The sequence below is a fragment of the Daldinia loculata genome, assembly GCF_022478755.1.
Source record: "Daldinia loculata strain CBS 113971 unplaced genomic scaffold F4817scaffold_38, whole genome shotgun sequence".
NCBI lineage: Eukaryota > Fungi > Ascomycota > Sordariomycetes > Xylariales > Hypoxylaceae > Daldinia > Daldinia loculata.
Window position 1 is genome coordinate 208137 of NW_026054892.1, and position 17931 is coordinate 226067.

General features: G+C 48.7%; 8 protein-coding genes across 8 annotated transcripts; 1 reads left to right on the top strand and 7 right to left on the bottom strand.

The window, feature by feature from the left end:
- Positions 1–111: 111 nt before the first annotated feature.
- F4817DRAFT_170677 (NADP-specific glutamate dehydrogenase) lies at positions 112–2259 on the bottom strand. The gene is made up of 6 exons (XM_049298205.1): positions 1918–2259; positions 1634–1859; positions 1508–1557; positions 1194–1454; positions 198–1129; positions 112–134 (listed from the first exon to the last, which is right to left on the bottom strand). The coding sequence occupies exons 1-5, from the start codon at positions 1961–1963 to the stop codon at positions 357–359; spliced, it is 1356 nt and encodes a 451-aa protein (XP_049157331.1). The 5' UTR covers positions 1964–2259; the 3' UTR covers positions 112–134; positions 198–356.
- A 1509-nt stretch (positions 2260–3768) lies between these two features.
- Positions 3769–4412, bottom strand: F4817DRAFT_170837 (uncharacterized protein). The gene has a single exon (XM_049298206.1). The coding sequence runs from the start codon at positions 4240–4242 to the stop codon at positions 3895–3897; it is 348 nt and encodes a 115-aa protein (XP_049157332.1). The 5' UTR covers positions 4243–4412; the 3' UTR covers positions 3769–3894.
- On the bottom strand, positions 4369–4880 carry F4817DRAFT_317650 (uncharacterized protein; the record flags this gene model as incomplete). Its single annotated transcript, XM_049300831.1, has 3 exons — positions 4369–4560; positions 4680–4778; positions 4842–4880. 3 exons carry the CDS (start codon positions 4878–4880, stop codon positions 4369–4371), a joined length of 330 nt encoding a protein of 109 aa, XP_049157333.1.
- Positions 4881–5036: 156 nt separating this feature from the next.
- On the bottom strand, positions 5037–9089 carry F4817DRAFT_343111 (DNA polymerase family B-domain-containing protein). The gene is made up of 3 exons (XM_049303984.1): positions 8145–9089; positions 6282–8095; positions 5037–6229 (listed from the first exon to the last, which is right to left on the bottom strand). Exons 1-3 carry the CDS (start codon positions 8898–8900, stop codon positions 5488–5490), a joined length of 3312 nt encoding a protein of 1103 aa, XP_049157334.1. The 5' UTR covers positions 8901–9089; the 3' UTR covers positions 5037–5487.
- Positions 9090–9319: 230 nt separating this feature from the next.
- F4817DRAFT_343112 (peptidase family M48-domain-containing protein) lies at positions 9320–11183 on the bottom strand. Its single transcript, XM_049303985.1, has 3 exons — positions 11074–11183; positions 10092–11018; positions 9320–10039 (listed from the first exon to the last, which is right to left on the bottom strand). The coding sequence occupies exons 1-3, from the start codon at positions 11089–11091 to the stop codon at positions 9611–9613; spliced, it is 1374 nt and encodes a 457-aa protein (XP_049157335.1). The 5' UTR covers positions 11092–11183; the 3' UTR covers positions 9320–9610.
- A 187-nt stretch (positions 11184–11370) lies between these two features.
- Positions 11371–13755, bottom strand: F4817DRAFT_343116 (uncharacterized protein). The gene is made up of 4 exons (XM_049303986.1): positions 13314–13755; positions 12823–13245; positions 12495–12766; positions 11371–12435 (listed from the first exon to the last, which is right to left on the bottom strand). Exons 1-4 carry the CDS (start codon positions 13390–13392, stop codon positions 11722–11724), a joined length of 1488 nt encoding a protein of 495 aa, XP_049157336.1. The 5' UTR covers positions 13393–13755; the 3' UTR covers positions 11371–11721.
- A 246-nt stretch (positions 13756–14001) lies between these two features.
- F4817DRAFT_343117 (Nsp1-like C-terminal region-domain-containing protein) lies at positions 14002–16854 on the top strand. The gene is made up of 3 exons (XM_049303987.1): positions 14002–14096; positions 14187–16440; positions 16505–16854. Exons 2-3 carry the CDS (start codon positions 14431–14433, stop codon positions 16691–16693), a joined length of 2199 nt encoding a protein of 732 aa, XP_049157337.1. The 5' UTR covers positions 14002–14096; positions 14187–14430; the 3' UTR covers positions 16694–16854.
- F4817DRAFT_343121 (mitochondrial ATPase inhibitor, IATP-domain-containing protein) lies at positions 16855–17858 on the bottom strand. The gene is made up of 4 exons (XM_049303988.1): positions 17753–17858; positions 17505–17674; positions 17182–17313; positions 16855–17094 (listed from the first exon to the last, which is right to left on the bottom strand). The coding sequence occupies exons 2-4, from the start codon at positions 17630–17632 to the stop codon at positions 17055–17057; spliced, it is 300 nt and encodes a 99-aa protein (XP_049157338.1). The 5' UTR covers positions 17633–17674; positions 17753–17858; the 3' UTR covers positions 16855–17054.
- Between the last annotated feature and the right edge of the window lie 73 nt (positions 17859–17931).

Here is a 17931-nt window from a genome sequence, read left to right on the forward strand (position 1 = left end):
CCTATTCGCCCGAGAAAGGCACAGCTATTCCTTGGTAATCATATCATACATTATATCGTAACCCGCCAGCCAGCCAGTTGTCAATCCATCTAGCTGTCTGCCCTACGCCACGCCAAGTTCTCCCATGTCCGCACCTAGGTAAGGCATTCCTTCCTCGATAACGCAATGCGATCCGCCGGCTCTAAACGGCCCCCTGCATGCACGGAGACATGACATCGCGGCGGCCCCCAATCGCGAATCCAACGATCGTCCAGCGACTCACCCGTCGAGATGCGAATCCTTCGACGTGATGGGCGAACCATAGCCGCCCGGTTCCTCCAACTAATACGTCGTGCCTGACAGCCACGTCAGGCAGTTCACCACCAGTCGCCCTGGTCGTGCATAGCCTGGACGACCTTGAGGAAACCGGCAATGTTACCACCAGCGACCAAGCTAGGCAGCTCGCCCTCCTTGGTCTCGGTATACTTGTTGGCATTCTCGATGCTCTGGTCGAAGATACCCTTCATGATCTGGGCAAGGCGCTCGTCGACATGCTCCTCCGTCCAGCTGAAGCGGCTGCTGTTCTGTGCCATCTCAAGACCGGAAACCGCCACACCACCTGCGTTGGACGCCTTACCCGGTGCGTACCAGATGGCGTCGTTGCCCTTCTCTTTTCGAACGGCCTCGAACACGTCGATCGCCTCCTGCGTGCAACCCATGTTGGAACCTTCAGCGACGAACTGAGCGCCGTTCTTGACTAGTGTTTCAGCCTCCTCTTTGTTAACTTCGTTCTGCGTCGCGCATGGAAGCGCGATGTCCACCTTGCCGACGTGCACCCAGGGGCGCGCGCCCTCGATGTACTTGAATTGCGACTTGCCGCTGAACTCAGTGATAGGCTTGCGGTCGAGCTTGATGGTTGCGATCTCGTTGATATGCTCAGGGGTAAAGTGCGCGTCGCCCTCGGCAATCAGGGCGCCCTTTGAGTCAGACAGAGACACAACTGTGGCACCAAGTTCAATACACTTCAGAGCAGCGTATTGGGCAACGTTTCCGGATCCAGAGATGGCAACGCGCTTCCCCTTGAAGCTGCCCTTTCCGGCGTACTTGAGCATGTGCTCGACATAGTAGACGAGACCGTAACCGGTAGCCTCTGTTCAAAAATCGTTAGCTTGGTATGTCCTTCTGAGCAGCTTAGCGGCAGTGTCGGCACTTACCTGGTCGGATCAAGCTACCACCCCAAGAGAGACCCTTGCCGGTGAGAACACCTTCCCACTTGTTCCTCTCCTTGCGGTATGTGCCGAACATGTAGCCAACCTCTCGGCCACCGACGCCAATATCACCAGCGGGAACGTCAGTCTCGGCGCCGATGTGCTGGCAAAGCCTTCGCATGAACGCCTCGCAGAATCTTCGGATCTCATTGTCACTCTTGCCCTTGGGGTCAAAGTCTGCACCTCCTTTTCCACCACCCATGCTCACTAATATCATCATTAGTAATGCTCAGTTTTCTCGGTCGCGAGCGTAGACTTACATCCTGTCAAGGCATTCTTGAAGATCTGCTCGAATCCGAGGAACTTCAGACTATTAGGCACGCATGTTAATATGACAAGTTCGGTTGAAATTGGCTATTGCCGTTTTAGGTAAGAGGTCTTCTCACATCGACAAGTTGACGGTAGGGTGGAATCGCAGGCCACCCTTGTACGGGCCAAGAGCGGAGTTGAACTGGACGCGGTACCCGCGGTTCACTTGCAGGTTACCCTTGTCATCTTCCCAGACGACTCTGAATTGGATGACACGCTCTGGGATAGAAACGACGCTCAACGCGGTTCTGTACTCGGGATGCTGCTGGAACAGCGAGCTCTCCTCGAGGGTGGCCACAAGCTCTGTCTTTCGTGTCAGTCTAGGTCGGCACCTACTAGCCGTGTTATTTTAGGATTTTACCTTTGTAGGCCTGCTCAAACTCGGGCTCGGCGGCAAGATGAGACATGGTTACGACGTTGGACTTAAAGTCTGGGTATAATTTTTTAAAAGAAGGGGGTATCAGTGGAACTGGGTATCTTAAACTGTGTCTGGCACGATGCTAATATAAATGAATAGGAAATACACCTCCCGTGAACGAGTCGTCAGACGTGCAAACTTTATTTTTCTACTTTCGAAGAGTCAAGAAGGAAGCATCAAAATCAAGGGAGGGAGAGGCATTATATGGACCTCCCGCTCGAGCAAGACAAGACCGAAAGACACCGTCATCGGTGCTCCTCTAGACTAAATGGTTAAGTGGTGAACATGCCGATCAAGGGCTTGACTACACGTTGCCATTGTGTAAAGGTGGCCCTTGATACCTGAGACACGCCAGGTAGCCCAAGCCTTGACCTCAATGACTACAATCTTTCGCTAATGGGAGAAGGTAAGATTGCATGTAGCCTCGCCTGTCCGGGGAGAAAGGTGTGGGGGGCCAAGGCCATAGAGAACGATTCCGGCTGATTTTTTCTTTTTACCTTCATATTATTCTAGCCTTGCCACTGTCTGACTGAGGCAATTGTTGGCCCGTTGGATGAGATCAAGGTATATGCCTCAATCTAGTCAACGCAGATCCATGTCTTGGGGATTATACCCAACTTCTCTAAGTCCAGAGCGTTGTCGGCGAGAACCAAGGACTGCTCGCTGATGTTCGGGGCTAGGTAATGTTCTGAGTACTACGTATGGTACCGTAGACCAATTTCCGGGAGCTGAGCGGTCATCTTCACTAGAAATTGCTAGGTTAGCTACATAGGTAATAATGACGGGGCTATATTTTTCGATGCCCGCACAAATTTTCGTTAGCGAAAAAAAGAAAACACCGTAAAACACCGTAGCACATGCTCTAGATGTCAAGATGCGCATGCGAGCAACAGAGCGGTGACGGAGTTCGTGGCGGCTACTACGAAGCCATGTGGTTCCTCTGTGGGGGAAATGTTTGAACTACTATGTATGAGCTGAATCGTAAGCCTGGGAGAGAATCAACCAACCATAGAGTCTAGTTCCGTTGCCCTACGGCAGGGTAGGGATCAGACCCGGAGAAGCGAAGAATTTTAAGCTTCGCCACAGGTGTGCGGCATCTTATCAGAGGACGATGATTCGTCGGTTGAGTTTGCGACGACAACAATATTCACGTCAATTCAATCTTCGCTGACGGATGGAATTAGATCTCCATGGTTGAAATCTGTCGAATATGGGATCCCCCAGCCGCCGTTCGCGGAACGACCCTGCCAAGGGCTTAGGACGACTAGGGATGACATGTAAAGACAGGGAACGACAGAGCGGACCCTGCAAGACATGCATCTCGCGGAAATTTCGATCCAGTAGCATCTCGCCAATACATATATATTGCGTAATAGCTACCAAAGTTGCGCCGACTAGTCTCAAAAAACTATTTGACAGTTTGACCGAGATGTTCCGCGACCGGAGTAACTCGGATCAGGCTCTGTCTAATTTCATATTGAGCATCGCTACGAAAACTAACCGCGAGCGAAGCTCATACGACTTTTAAGTTACGAGCATACGGAACCGTATTCCTCTAGGCAGCCAAGGAGTCGAGTGTTTCTTCTAGACGACCTTAAGAAGTCTCGACACTGGTATTTGTGCTAGTTAGCTTGTTAGACCATGCCTTCAACAAAGCCCGAGGATTGAAACGTTACTAGTATAAACGCTACTAGCATGCTGGCATATACCAAGACTGATATAAACCTCCACGGCGGGAACTTGTGGTTTTTCTTTTTACTTACTCCTCGGATGGCTGTCCTCGGTCAGCTTACCTATTCTGCGAATCATTGCAGTGATGGTTGTTAGAGCTGGGCTGACAATTCTCGCGGTATCATCTTACAAAGGTGGTGTGCTACTACATGTACGACGTGATATCCTCCGCGATCCTAGAAAGCATGATCATGTTGTCGATGGAATTGGTAATTCGAGGGTAAGAGAATGTTGTATTGGGGAAAGTTTCGAACGGGGCTTATTAACCCCCGATCTAAATAACTCTGTACAACGTTTATCGCACCTTCTCCAAAGATAGCTGAAAGGTAGCTTCCGTATGTCTACATGTGTGGTTATGATGTAAGCCACTCTACTGGTTATAATTTCTAATGTATAACAGGTATCAAGTGACTTCCGAACCTTAATCAAACATTTGAATGCCACCAAGGCGACTGGAAACTCAACTTGATAGAACTCAATACGCTGCAGGACTAATAGGCTGTTTAAGAACAGCAAACCAACTAACCTCAAAACCATACCAGCAAAGAAAAGACAGTCATCTAAAAGCACCGCTCAAAAGAGGTAACCGCACCATCGCGCTATACCCAATAATCCGCCTTCCTTGCATCGCCAGAAACACAACACGCCTCCAAGGAACGTCTCTCACTTACCACCGTCATTTTTAATCTTCCCGCCCTCATCACCCTTATCCCCAATATCCCTCGCAATACGCCCCAGCTTCTCAAACGCGGTCTTAAACTCCTGGCTGTACGGCGACATATCCCTCATATGGCGAAGCTGATGAGCAAGTCTATGCATCTGACGGGTGGCCGTCATGCAGGTTTTTCGCAACGTCTCGCTGTAGCATTGGGAGTTAGTTACCTAGGTATACAAGAACTGCACTGATGAATAGGTAGGTAGGTAGGTAGGTAGGTAGGTAGGGGGAGGACTTGCGCTGCCGCTATAGCCCCTACAACACGCTGCTCCCTTCGAGCATCGGCTTCTGCTCGGGCTATTTCCCTCTTCTCGTTCTGGTAGTGGGTTGCGAGGTTGAGGGTAGTGAGAAGACACATCTAGTCAATATACGCGTTAGAACTGTGCGATGATGATACTTATTGTATGATTGTGTTACTCACCCCGGTGATGAGCACCTTTTCGCTTGTCTTGGTCGCCATTTTGATCTGCGTGGGCTACTTGGAATCGAAGCAACAGGTGTGTGTAGTCTCGAGACTCTAGCAAGAATTCTTTGAAGGATATTCGTAAAAGAATGGGATGGCGAAGATATTGGTAGAGGCGTGCTATTTCCGTCAAATTAGAAGTAGTGATTTTGTCCTGAATGATGGATTGACTATATCGCGAATACTGACGAAAAGGAAGCAAGAAAACAGAGACAGGGTCATAAGAATATTACTAGATTAAGCCAAAGTATATGGCTTTTGGCTATCTGTTCTACGTAGAAGGAACATACTTCAACTCAGGGGAAGTCGGATCCTCTCGGCCAGACATCTGGGTAAGTACATGGTAGTCTGATAACAAGATGTTATTGCCATGATCAAGCATTGCCAAAGCCCCTGTAAATGGCGCTACTCTATGATAATTGCAACGTTAATAGGTATATGGTATCTTCTCCCATGGCGCTCGAGTCTGCGAAGCACTATTATGTATCACTTCGCCATCCATAAATATAAAACCATCGACCCGGACTCCATACAATCGTACAACCTTGACATAACGCCGACTTCTCCCGGGCCTGTGAATGCCTTTGATTCTAATATCTTATCGTTACCATATAGCAGATTGGTCAAAATCGAACCGCTTCAACTCTTTGCTCCCGTCTTCCACATCCTTCTTCGCCTTCATGCGCATGTAGAAGATGGGACAGTCCTTGCTACTGCAGATGACCTCGCCGTGCATACTACCTTGGCATCGCTGGCATTGTGTCCATAGTCGTCCAAACCGGACCTCCAGATCGGATACCTTGTCCAGTGTCTTCTTGTACAGTTCCCCCACACGTGGCGCACAATCTAAGCAGACAGCACCACCACTTTCTTCCTTGCTCACGAGTGGCTTCTTGCAACCCATGCATGTCATGGTCTTCTTTGCAAACTTCATGAGACCACCTACCGTTGGCGCCGCAACTGATACCGAACGGGTATGATCACCAGTGAGGAGTGACTTCGACTTTGTTTCTCCAAGGATAGGGTCGAAGATACGACCAAGCGGCTTGGCTAACTGGTTGTCGAGGTAATATCTTGTATCGATAGGCACGTTGTTTTCTAGAACGAAGATCGGATCTTCCGACTTCTCGAAATTTCTCGCTCCACTTGCGCCTTTTACCATAACGTATGCTACTCGATCACCCAACCCGGGTGCGGAACCGGCATCTCTTTTCTTCATGCGGTGCGCAAGTTCGACGTGAGCTTGTTTCGCATCATAGCTTTCTTTGGTGAGAGCCTTCGTAATCACAAGCTTAGACATATCTACCTTGTTCTGTAGTAGATCGGCGATTGTATCTTTGACGTAGCTGCGAGATCGGTTAGTATGATAAGGATTATAAATTAAGGAAGTAGACATACTCTTGGGCTCCCTGGACATCCTGGTCGATCAGGATCATCCTCAGAACCTTCTCAATAACGGTCTGTACTAGCAGACAGTTATCTCTCCTGACAGTCTCGATACCTTTGGTATCCATCTTGTCGAACTTATCGGGTCTCGTCCAGAAGAGACCCGCATATCGCTTTTTGTTGATTAGCAAGTACGGGAAGTAGACCTTTTCGAACTCTAGCTTGATAGGTTTCACAAATTTTGATGACACAAAATTCGCCGCCTCTTCGCCGAGCTTCATCGCTTCGGCTAGGTCCTTCGTCCCGAATTTAACCATGACGGAATCCGTATCACCATAGATGACTTGGGCGTCATGGGAATATCCATTTGCGATACTGTACTTCTTCTCCACTTCAGCCTTGGTTTTCTCAATCATTTGTCGACCAAAACTTGTGGTGCTACTGGCGATCTCGAGACAGGGGAGCTTGCCAGTTGTAGCACCTGTAAGACCGTAAACACTGTTGGCGCTGATTTTCAACGCGAGCTGACGACCATTCAAGACGGCCTTCTTGAAAGGGTCAGTCTCGACAGCTAATTCTCTTTTGGCCTGTTTTCTTGCCGAGAGCAGTTCCTCGAGAATCTGGGCAAGAAGACCCTTTCGCTGCTTAGCAGTGACGAACATATCACCGTTGGGCGTAACGATATAGTCCTCGTCTTTCTTGAGGTTAAACTTCTCTACTGCTTTCTTGTTCACAAGAGTTGTGTAGCAAAGATTGTGCGCTTGCATAATACTTGGATATAGTGACGCAAAATCGAGAGTTGCGATAGGCACGTCATAGTAACCTCGAGTGGGCTCGATGACTGTAGCACCTTCGTACTGATCATCCGAGCTTTCTGATTTCATATTTGGAATCACAAGCTTTTGCTCAAGAGCCTTCCGGAACAGCTGGCTCATGAACTTGACCTGTTGTCCACGGGAGAGAAGGAAATTGAACGGAACTCCTGTGACTCTGGCCATTTCTGTGTAGTTCGCAAGACAGGAGAGTTTGTCCATTAATCGCTGAGGTAAGTAGGCGTCCTTCAAACAATATAGCGCTAGACGACGTCTAGATTCCGGCGTACCGTTAAATAGTTCGGTAATCATCGTGTAGTGCACATCTTCTTTTTGTTCTCCGAGGAAGTGGGAACACACTGAATTGAGTGTATAACTTCTGAGATGATGATCTCTCTGAATCAATTGCAGGAGGTCAAGCTGTAGTCGACCATTGGTGTTCGTGGTCTTCGTATCCCGATTTCCCATTTGCTTACTCGAGAGATTTGTCTTTTTAGAGAAGGTTTTTACACTAGGCAGACGAGTCCAGTAATCAAAACCATGGATCTTGAGGTGATCAGCACGATCAAGTAGATATGGGAAATCGAAATTGGCAATATTGTAACCAGTAATCAAATCAGGGTCGACTTTGTCAAGGAACCGCTTCCAAGCCATAAGCATGTCTGATTCCCTCTCGTAATCTAGGATTTGGGTTGCTACTATAGGGCTCGTCCGATCTAAGCAGAATACATTCCGAACAAAGGGTTTGCTCTCTCCATAGCGAGTTACGACGTTCGCAATTTGGATTACTGGATCTTGGTTCGCCTCTGGGAAGATGCCTTTTCGTCCGGCACATTCGATATCGAAGGATAGAATCCGCAAAGGCGCCATCTTGGACCACTCTCCTTTCGGTTCGTGGGAAATTAGGTCTCGGTAGCTAATCTCGGCTTCAATCTGACAGCTTGATTGCCGCTGGCCCTCTGGTATTAAACGATATGACTTGGCGGGTGCTTCTACCCATGACATGCCGGGAATCTATAACGATTAGTACGCCTCCTTTGTATAATCATCATAAATTGCGTACCTTGCAGTCAACCATGAATCGTAAAACGTATTGTAGGTTATCAAACGTCATTATACCCCCTTCGACTCCCTTCCACATTCCTCTCCAATTTGCTTCGTTCTTCTCGAAGGCCGAACGCACTCTCGGGATATGCTTTGGGTCTGTAACCGTGATCTTGATATATGGACTTTGCGTGTTGCCCTGGAAGCCGTATATATTCTCTCGTAGGACAATTTGGCAAGAATATATGACAGGTTGAAGTTGGGATAACTGGCTCTCAAGATAGGCTTTGAATAATTCACAGTCCTGGGGCGCGAAGGAGACAGGAGCAGCGACGTAGAGGTAGTGTTTGAAGTCTGTGACGTGCACCATCACGGAGTGGCCATTTTCGGTCACACCGAAGAGCTTGACAGTAGTCTTTCCGCCATGTAGAGTACCTTCTTCGGCTTCTATCTGTTGGAAGGTGAGGTTGTCCCGAGAGGGGTCGAAGTTCACAACAGGAGGGCGTTCCCATGCTTGGTCCCTTTCTGAATTGGACTGCTTGAGCTCTGAAATATCTTGGCTTAGCTTCTCGAGAACTTCCGACTCAAAGGTGCTTTTCGGCTGGGTCGATGTTAATTTTGAACCGGGGCCCTGCTGAGAACTGTTGAGGCGCGACGCCGGGGAGGATGAAAGTGGCTCGAGACGGGGCTTTTTTGCGTTAGGATTCGATTGGAAATTTCGACGACTTGAAGCGTCCCCAAGGGTACGCTTCTGAGGTAGGAATTTAGTAGCCATGGCTATGTCTTTCGAGGACAGACTCGATGGGAAATAGAGAGAGGGCAATAATCAGAACATCAGAACTACTGTTTGAAGTACCACTGATGTTGATGATGATGGTATATGGAGATAGTGTAGCAAAGCACGAGTCACCTATTATTTAAGTGGTTTAAGTGGTTTAAGTGGTTTAAGTGGTTTAAGTGGTTTTTAGAAAAGCGCGTCGCGTTCAGAAGATAGCAGGGGTCTTTGGCGGGGCGCACGCGTTAAATCGTCACGTCACTAGGTACCGCTCCGCTTATCATGGGGCATTTGATTGGTTACCTAGGTACCTACCTAGGTAGTGATGCATTGGTTCATACATATGCGCGTATGCGTACCCAAAAGGTACCTTCTTTAATGTGATTCTTTGATGCGACTATGTTAGGTTTAGCTGAAGCTGGCATAGAATGTTTGTTTATTATTTACTATATTGCTGGTATATAGCCACTATTCAAATAGTTATGATATTAGGCAGTGTGAAGGGCATATAGCACGACATATTCTCTCTTTCCTACGTAATATATGGAACTTGTGAAGAGCAACACTTTTGACCAAATAGCAGAATCCGTATAGTTCAGATACGTAAGGGTAAGGCAAGACAGTATTTCACATTAAGCCAAGTATGACTGTCTATATGATTGGCCCTTAGTATATACTTTTCACGGTATGAAGATCTAAGCTGGTGAGATCTATAGCTCCCGTCCACTGGCCTTCTCAACAACATCCTCGTCTTCCTTTTTCTCTTCGACCACCTTTCCGGTAGGGGTCCACTCCAGCGCCTTTAGTCTCTCCGAAAGGATAGGGTGAGAGAAATGGTAGCTCGCATACAGCGAGTCTGCATCCATCGTACTAAGATTCTGGATCTGCAGCTTGATGAGAGACGAAGCTAGCTCAGCCTGGTAACCCAGGTTGCGAGCGAAGGCATCGGCCTGGAATTCAAATCGTCGGCTCATGATGTTCATCAGTAGCTTAATCACAAGGTCCATTGGTGCCAATGCGTCCGAGAATAGAATGAATCCGATGATAATAGGGTGCTCATTGATGAAACCGAAGTCGGCATACAAAGAGTTGTTGTTGATGAAGACCGAGAACAAGCTGAAGATGTAGAACACGTTGATCTGTCGATGGTTAATATGTATAATGTGATTTAATTGGACGTTTTGAACAAACCTGAGAGATGCCAAAAAGCCTAGTAGTGTGACCAAGACTCCAGTGGCCGAGCTCGTGGGCCAGAACGGCAACGACCTCCTCTGGGCTGCTCTTCTCGATCAATGTGTCGTAGATGACGATGTGCTTTTTCCACGGAAGTCCGAAAAAATAAGCATTGCTATGCGCGCTGCGCTTGCTACCATCGATGACGAACAGTTCATGGAGAGGGAAATTTAATTTCTTAGCCAGCGCCTCGGTCTCAGTCTTCAATTTGCCTTCCTCTAGAGGGGACAATTTGTTGAACAGGGGTAGGATGAAGATTGGGTAGACCGTGATCATGAAAACCTGAAGAACAGCAGTGAAGAGCCAGAGATAAGTGACAAACTGAGTACCCGTCTTCTTCACGATGGCGAGGAATCCGGCAAGAACAGGAGGCGCAATGACGAAAGCGAGCAAGTTTGACTTGATCATATCCGTGATGAACAGTTTAGGCGTCTGCTTGTTGAAACCGAACTTTTCTTCCAAGACAAACGTATGGTAGATGTTGGCAGGGAGTGACAAGACTTGCTGGATCAGGATGAAGGTGAGGACGAAGACAATTGAGTGCGATATCTCGCCGCTAAACCGAGCGGGAGCGAAGCGAAGGAGGCCACCAGTCCATGTCCACAGTTTTGGGAGAACATCGAAGTGAATGAATGCAATATTCTGTATTTGACCCCAGAGACCTTTTACAAATCCAAACTTTGCTTTAGCGCGACCATATTCCTGACTTTTATCGTAAACATCCTGGGTAACTTCTTTCTCAAGAACCTTGGGGGGCTTCGTCTTCTTTAAGACTCCGTACTGGCGTAGTGATAAGAATTCTTCGAAGAGATACTGGGCGACAGAAAACCCGATGATGAGCTTCTTCCACGGGAAGAGGGGTCGGTCTAAGAACCGAGCAAGGCGCTAATTGTATAATGTTAACAATTTTCTAGTGATAAAAAAGGGTTATAGAGCATACCTGAAGGATATCCATCATGCCGAGATTAGAAGGTTCGGTGATGATGGAAGCATTAGGTCTCAGGCTAGCTGGAGGAAAGACCTATAATTAAGCTCCGTAAGCTGTCATCGAGAAACCGTGTCAGGTCAGACGTCAATGTGGCTAGTATATGTGGTACAGGGGTACAAACTATGGCACAGCGTTTGCACGCAGCACCGCCTCATGGACAATATTAGGTACCTAGGTACCTCGCCAACTTCAATTTTTATTCACAAGGCGAAGCTCGTCTAAATACTATATCTCTTCACAAGGTAAATAATTCCATAGAATTAGGTTCCCCAAGTCTATAAAGTAAGATAAATTATGATAATATTGTTAAAGAAAGGCTAATTATAGCTGGAACCTATTATACATTACTAGCAGCGGCTTTGGGAAGTTGACATAGAAATTACCTGTCTCTAGAGAGTACTTCTGCTATAGCCTATAAGAGATGATCAAAGCCGCTCCTCACATGGCTCGAACTTAGTAGGATGACGACGAAGGAGGTGCACGTCTAGTATACCTATAAGGTATCACCTATCACAATTAAGAACCAAGGGACTAAGATACCGTTTTGCTAGGACACAAGCCCGACGCAAAGCCATTAGTATTACTATGTTGACCCTTTTCCTATTTCCTAGTTTTCCGAGCATGCTTCACAAGGTTTTCTATTACGCCCTCGAACGCCTCGCGATCGCCAATCTTCTCGTCCGTACGTTTCTTCCAATACTCCAGCACGTCCTTCGCCAAGACCTCCATGCCTTGCAATTTCTTCACATGCTGCCGGAGTTCCTTGTCCGTCATACCGCTTAGAGCCTCGTCTGTGGTTGTGCAGAGCTGCTTCGCGGAAACCAAATCCAGGTCGGGTGCTTCAGGTGGTCCTTTTCGACGTTTTGATGCGGACCTGGGCTTCTCCTTGCCTTGGGAATCTACGGATACTGAGGAATTGTTATCAGTGTCTGGCTTCCTGAGCCTGGAGACGGAGCGAGACTCTGATGATGTGCGTAGCGAGCCGCTTGAAGTGACACGATGGATAGATGGTAGCACAAGTTTCTTTTGCTTGGAGGCGGGTAATATCTCGTCCAGATCCACTGGTACGCCGAGGGAAACTAGGAATAGGCGCCGTATGCGAGACCGGATCCAATCGGGGGGTTGAAGAGGTGGCGGTGCTGCTAATTGCGACCAGAGAGAGGCGCTTCTGGGGTTGAAGAATATTGGGTTGTCCTTTGGTGGCGACGGTAAAGCTGGGAGCTCTTGTATTTCAGGAGAGAACAATGCATCTAAGTATGGTTCTGTTGCAACTATGATATCTTCAGAGTCAAGCCCATCAAGATCTAATATTGGCTGATAGAGAATATAGTTAGCATAAATATACGACTACCTAGCGAGGGACCTAAACATACAAATGAGGGTATTGCGACCTGAGGCTGAGGAACCGGCATGGGAGCCGGTCCTTCTGCCTCGGCCGTCTGAAAGCCATCGTCGAAGTCGCCAAAATCAGCATCTTCATCACCCTCTTCAAACTCGTCAAAGTCGTCGCCAAAGTCACCAAAGTCATCAACGTCATCGCCATCAGCATCTTCTTGACTAACACTTCCCGTTGATTTTGCTGCTGACGATTTCCTCCGTCGATGGGTCAATGGTGACTTAAGTGATGGGGCTACAGTCGCGTTATCTACGAGGGCAAGGGTCAATCGCGCTGGGTAGCTTAGGAGGACTTGGCTGCCGTACCAGTTGCTTCCTTGGTGGTGTCAAGCGAGGAGGGTGTCGGATTTGCCTCGCCGGTACCGTCAGGTTTCCGAATAATGTCTGGTTCGGCATCTGCACGACGAAGATCTTCGTTATAGTGATGAGTTGAAGAACCAGGGGCATCCGCTGATTCGTCAACTACCGTCTTCGGAATTGGATGACCCCCTGGCGTCACAGGTCTGTCTGGGGAGACAGACTCTGGCTTCTTCTCATGGATGATAGCGATCTCATCAGGCTCGGCATCCTCTGTGCGCTTACTGTAAGCTTCCGTACCCGGGACTTCACCGTAAGACGGCTCATCGTCTACTTTTTCGACTCGCGTCCGTGGTACCGGGGAGGTAGCCCCGGGACTATTCCTCGGGGAGGATTGAGCATCGGAGAAGTGCTCGTCAGAATCGGAGGAGGCTGAATTGGGACAATTGTTAGCTTACTGAGGGAATTGTAAGGGACTTGTAAGGGGTACTAAAGCATACCAAGCTCATGAGCACCTGGGTCTTCTGTACCTTTTCTCTCGGGAGCCTCGAGGCTAAGTGACCTTCGCTCTCTAGACATGGCAAAGAGCTTCTAGGTGGTATGTCGGGGTTGTGTCACTTGGTTTGAGAAAGTTGACAGGCCTGTAATATAATATCTAGTAACCTAGGAAGTTGTGGTCCCTTTTCCCTTTTCCCTTTTCAACAGCCGTTGGCTGGTTTGAGGGGTACTGTATAACAAATTGACCAGATGTAGGGCCAGAAAGGTCGATGGCTCGTGGTCACTGATCTTAGAAAGGCTGTAGGATCGATTTAAAGATGTGCGAGGCCATAAAACTAAGCCTCCTATTGTTCTGGCTCTTACATGAGGTAATCGTAGAGATCGAGACTTCAGCTCAGGGATCGGAAACACATGTTCCTGGTTGGGCAGGCGGCGAGGGCGGACAGGGCTGGCAGGTTAGTTGGTTGGTATTGGTGTAAGAGACCTATGTACATAGACTGATTAGATAAGGGAGCCTAGAACTCCTGTGGCTTGACTTAAGTACCTAGGTAACTAATACATAGGTACATTAGGTATATACCTAGGTATGTACCTATGGAAGGTACACTGCTGAAGGTCGAGATCCACATGTGGTTTGTGAGTACGGTAGGTACCTACCTATCTATGTACCTACCTGCCTTGTAGTACATGCTACAGTAATCGCGTCGAACTTTACCACCTTAGAAGCTTGTCGCGCAAAAAAAGTGGTCGGTCTGTGATGCATCACTAAGTCACCAAGCCAAACTGTAAGTACCTAAAAACAAACTATTATTTTCACAGTTGTATTGCACGAATTGGGGGTTTTCATATTCATACATGCTAACTATTCCATTAAGGGTTAAGATATATCTTCGTCTTCGACGTTTATAATCATCGTCCAGCTTGCGGTGTCCTTACCCAGCGAATTACGAAACGCCGAAACCCCCAGCCTTTTCTGTTCTTGCGGCTTGGGGATGAGTGCAGGTTTATAAACACGGCTGAGATCAGACGAACCCACACCCACATCACATTCCAATAACTAGATCGGATACCTATAACACAACATATAGCACATTCCTTCCTCACAAACACCGTCCTACCATGTCGCTCTTCGGCAATTCGAGCTCAGGAGGGCAATCCAACAATAATGCCACCACTTCCACTGCACCTCCTTCTGGCAACTTGTTTGGCTCATCAACCCCTACTACTTCGGCTTCGACCAATCTATTTGGTAGTTCAACCACCGGCACACCTGCCTTCTCTTTCGGAAACCTAGGTGGTGGGAACAATAGCGCTGCTGCTGGTTCATCGGGAACTACTCCTGGTCCCTTCGGAAACACGGCTACTAAGCCAGGAGAGCAAAAGCCATTATTTGGGCAAACGACGGGAAATAGTGCACTAGGATCTACTCCTACGTCGGGTGGTGGTGGCTCTGGGTTGTTTAGTAGCAGCTCCCAGACACCTCCCTCTAACCCTAACCTCTTTGGTAGTGCTGCGAAGCCTGCGCAATCTACGAACCTATTTGGTAATCCCGCCTCAACAACACCGACGTCGACGAGTGCCGCCCCAGCATCAGCACCGATGATAGCAGGATCTTCTAGCACCCCTACCTCGGCGCCCGGGCTCTTTGGCAACCTTACCGGCGGCGGCGGCGGCGGCAGTGGTCTTTTCAACAACGCCAACTCAAGCACTACGCCAACTAGTAATGCCCCCGGTTCTGGTTCGCTATCAACACCTACGAAAACAATGTTTTCTCTAAACTCAACCACTCCCGCGGGCGCGCCTCCGACGAAGCCTGCCAACCTCTTTCAGAGTGCTACGGGTCAACTACCCTTTCCATCTACTCAGCAAGGAGACAAGAAGGAAACACAAGGTAGCTCGTTGTTTGCAAACCCGGGCAGTTCCTCCCAGACTGGTACCGCGGCCAGCAAGCCGTCGTCCTCTACCCCGAGTGGACTCTTTGCCAATGCCGGTCAAAGCTCAGCCCAAGCCCCAGGCCTCTTTGGGGCTTCGAAACCTGCTGATGGTTCTTCCGCCTCAAGTTTATTCAGCGCGAAGCCTACCACTGCACAAGGCGGCGGAGCGACACCTGTAGCCAGTCCACTATTTGGGCAGCAACCTTCAAAGCCTGCCGAGGCATCCTCAGCTAAGCCCGCGAACTCGCTCTTTGGGGGGTCAGGTACTACACCAGCAGCACCAGCAAGCTCATCTTCGTTATTTGATAAAAAGTCTGCATCATCTGCAGCAGCTACTACATCGGCGGCTCCTGCTTCAGCATTTCCGAGCCTTACCAAGCCCCCGGGCTCTACCTCTGCTCCCGAACCAGCTAAGACACAGGCGACTTCTTTGTTTAGTCTGGGGAAGCCGGCATCCGGTACCGGAACTACTGAACAAGCCAAACCTACATCTGGTCTCTTTGGTAATACTGCCTCTACTCCAGCAGCAGGAACTGCAAACGCCACGCCAGCCACCGGAACGACAGCTTCTGCCACTCCGGCCTCAACCGCTACCACAACGACAGCCCCAACAAGCTCTCTATTCGGTGCCGCGCAAAAAGCTGCTACATCGTCTGACAACACGGCAGCACAATCTACTACAGGAGCTAGTAACGCATTGGGAGCATCGACCGCTGGCCCTATCTCATCTATGGCACGGCTCAAGAACAAGACAATGGATGAGATCATCACTCGGTGGGCTACTGATCTCTCAAAATACCAGAAAGAGTTCAAAGAGCAAGCAGCTCAAGTGGCCCAGTGGGATCGCCTTCTGGTTGAGAATGGGGAGAGGATCCAAAAGCTCTATTTGGAGACGTTTGAGGCCGAAAAAGGTAGTCGTGAGATTGAACGACAGCTCGTCGGCATCGAGAGTCAGCAGGAAGAACTCGAATCTTGGCTGGATAGATATGAGGGTGAGGTGGACTCGATATTTGCCAAACAGATTGGGCATGGAGATCAGCTTACGGGACCGGATCAGGAGCGCGAGAAGACATACAAGCTAGCCGAGAAGATTACCGAAAAGTTGGATGATATGGGTCGTGACTTGGCCAAGATGATCAAAGAGATTAACGACATTTCCGGCACTTTGAGCAAGGGCAACAAGCCGGATGACCCGGTAAGTGTTTCCCATAAACCACCTAAAAAAAATATGTATTGACTAACCCCCCTTTTTTCTATAGCTGAGCCAGATCGTCCGAGTCCTCAATAGTCACCTTGCTCAACTTCAGTGGATAGATACTAACGCCGCTGCGCTTCAGGCCAAGGTCGCAGCCGCACAAAAGGAGCGCAGCACAATCGGCAACCATTACGGGGGCCCAGAACAAGACAATGTGGACAGCTTCTATAGGTCCTACATGGGACGTCGATAAGCCTAAGGTTTCTTAAATAATTACTAGACTACCGAGGAGGAATTTGAGAAATTCTTAGGGGAAGTTCGGTGTAGGAGTTTAAGGAACCATGCACGAAAATTCGAGAATTCGTAGATGATGATATGCACTAGGATAGGGGAGACCTTCAATCGGGCAGGTATGCCGTGATAAGAGACGAGAGTTAATTCTGTGCAACGGCTGTATTTATGTACACTAGGACATGGCAAATGCGATGGCTGAAGAACAAGTCTGGTTTTTTGAACTGTTTCTAGTAACACCGCAAAGACTCACGCGCAGATGCTAGACATCATAATGAGCGGAGCTTCGGCATTCCTTCTCTTACGTACTGATACTAATACATCTAGTTGTGCTCGCCGCCTTGATCCTTGGTCAACTCGTCGCTATAGCAGAGACATATCTATTAGTACATGTTGTCGATATTGCAAATCCCGCAAGGGGAATGTTCGAGGTAAGCTGGATAGACTTACATGTGGTCGGACAGCTTCTGGAGGTGGTCCTGCTGCTCGCGGAGCTTCTTGCGCAGCTCAAGGAGCTTCTCCTTCTCGCGCTGGCGGATCGCGAAATCCTCGTTGGCCTTTTCGCGCTTCTGGAAGGCATCACTGTTTTGGGTTTCTTTGTCAGTCTTGTTCTTTACTACTTTATCTAGTGTATCCCCCATGATCCTCGACTTCCGGGTGGATTCTCCATGCTCTAGCGAGCTAGGAGATACCGGCATCTCGGGACACACACTCCAGCTTTCTGGAACTGGATGGCGGGGTATTGGATATTTCGGAATAGACACGCGACGTACCTTTGGCCTAAGCTGCCCAGCTTGCTCGGCGCACCGGTGTCGCCTGCTGACATGGCGCGGACGGTCGTCGTGAATGCGCGGCGGGGGAGGCCTCGAGACGGGATCTTGGTCAGAGTCTGGCGGTACATTTTTGCTTTTAGTTTTTGAGGAGGATCTCAAGGAGTCGCTCGCTGGATTAGGAGAAACGTTTAGTATTTGAACTACCTTACAAGCAAGTCACGGGATGATGGGTGTGGAAAAGCTAGTACCTGTCTAATTGGTTTGTTGTTGTATGTGGTGTGATTGATGAGGCACTTCTAAAAGTTGGAGGTTCAATTGGAGCTTAGCCTTTCTTACCTATGAAGTCAATGGCAATGGGCAAAGGGCAAAGCTACCTACCTAAGGTTCCAACCCCGGCGGAAGAAGACGGGGCGCACGGACGCAAACG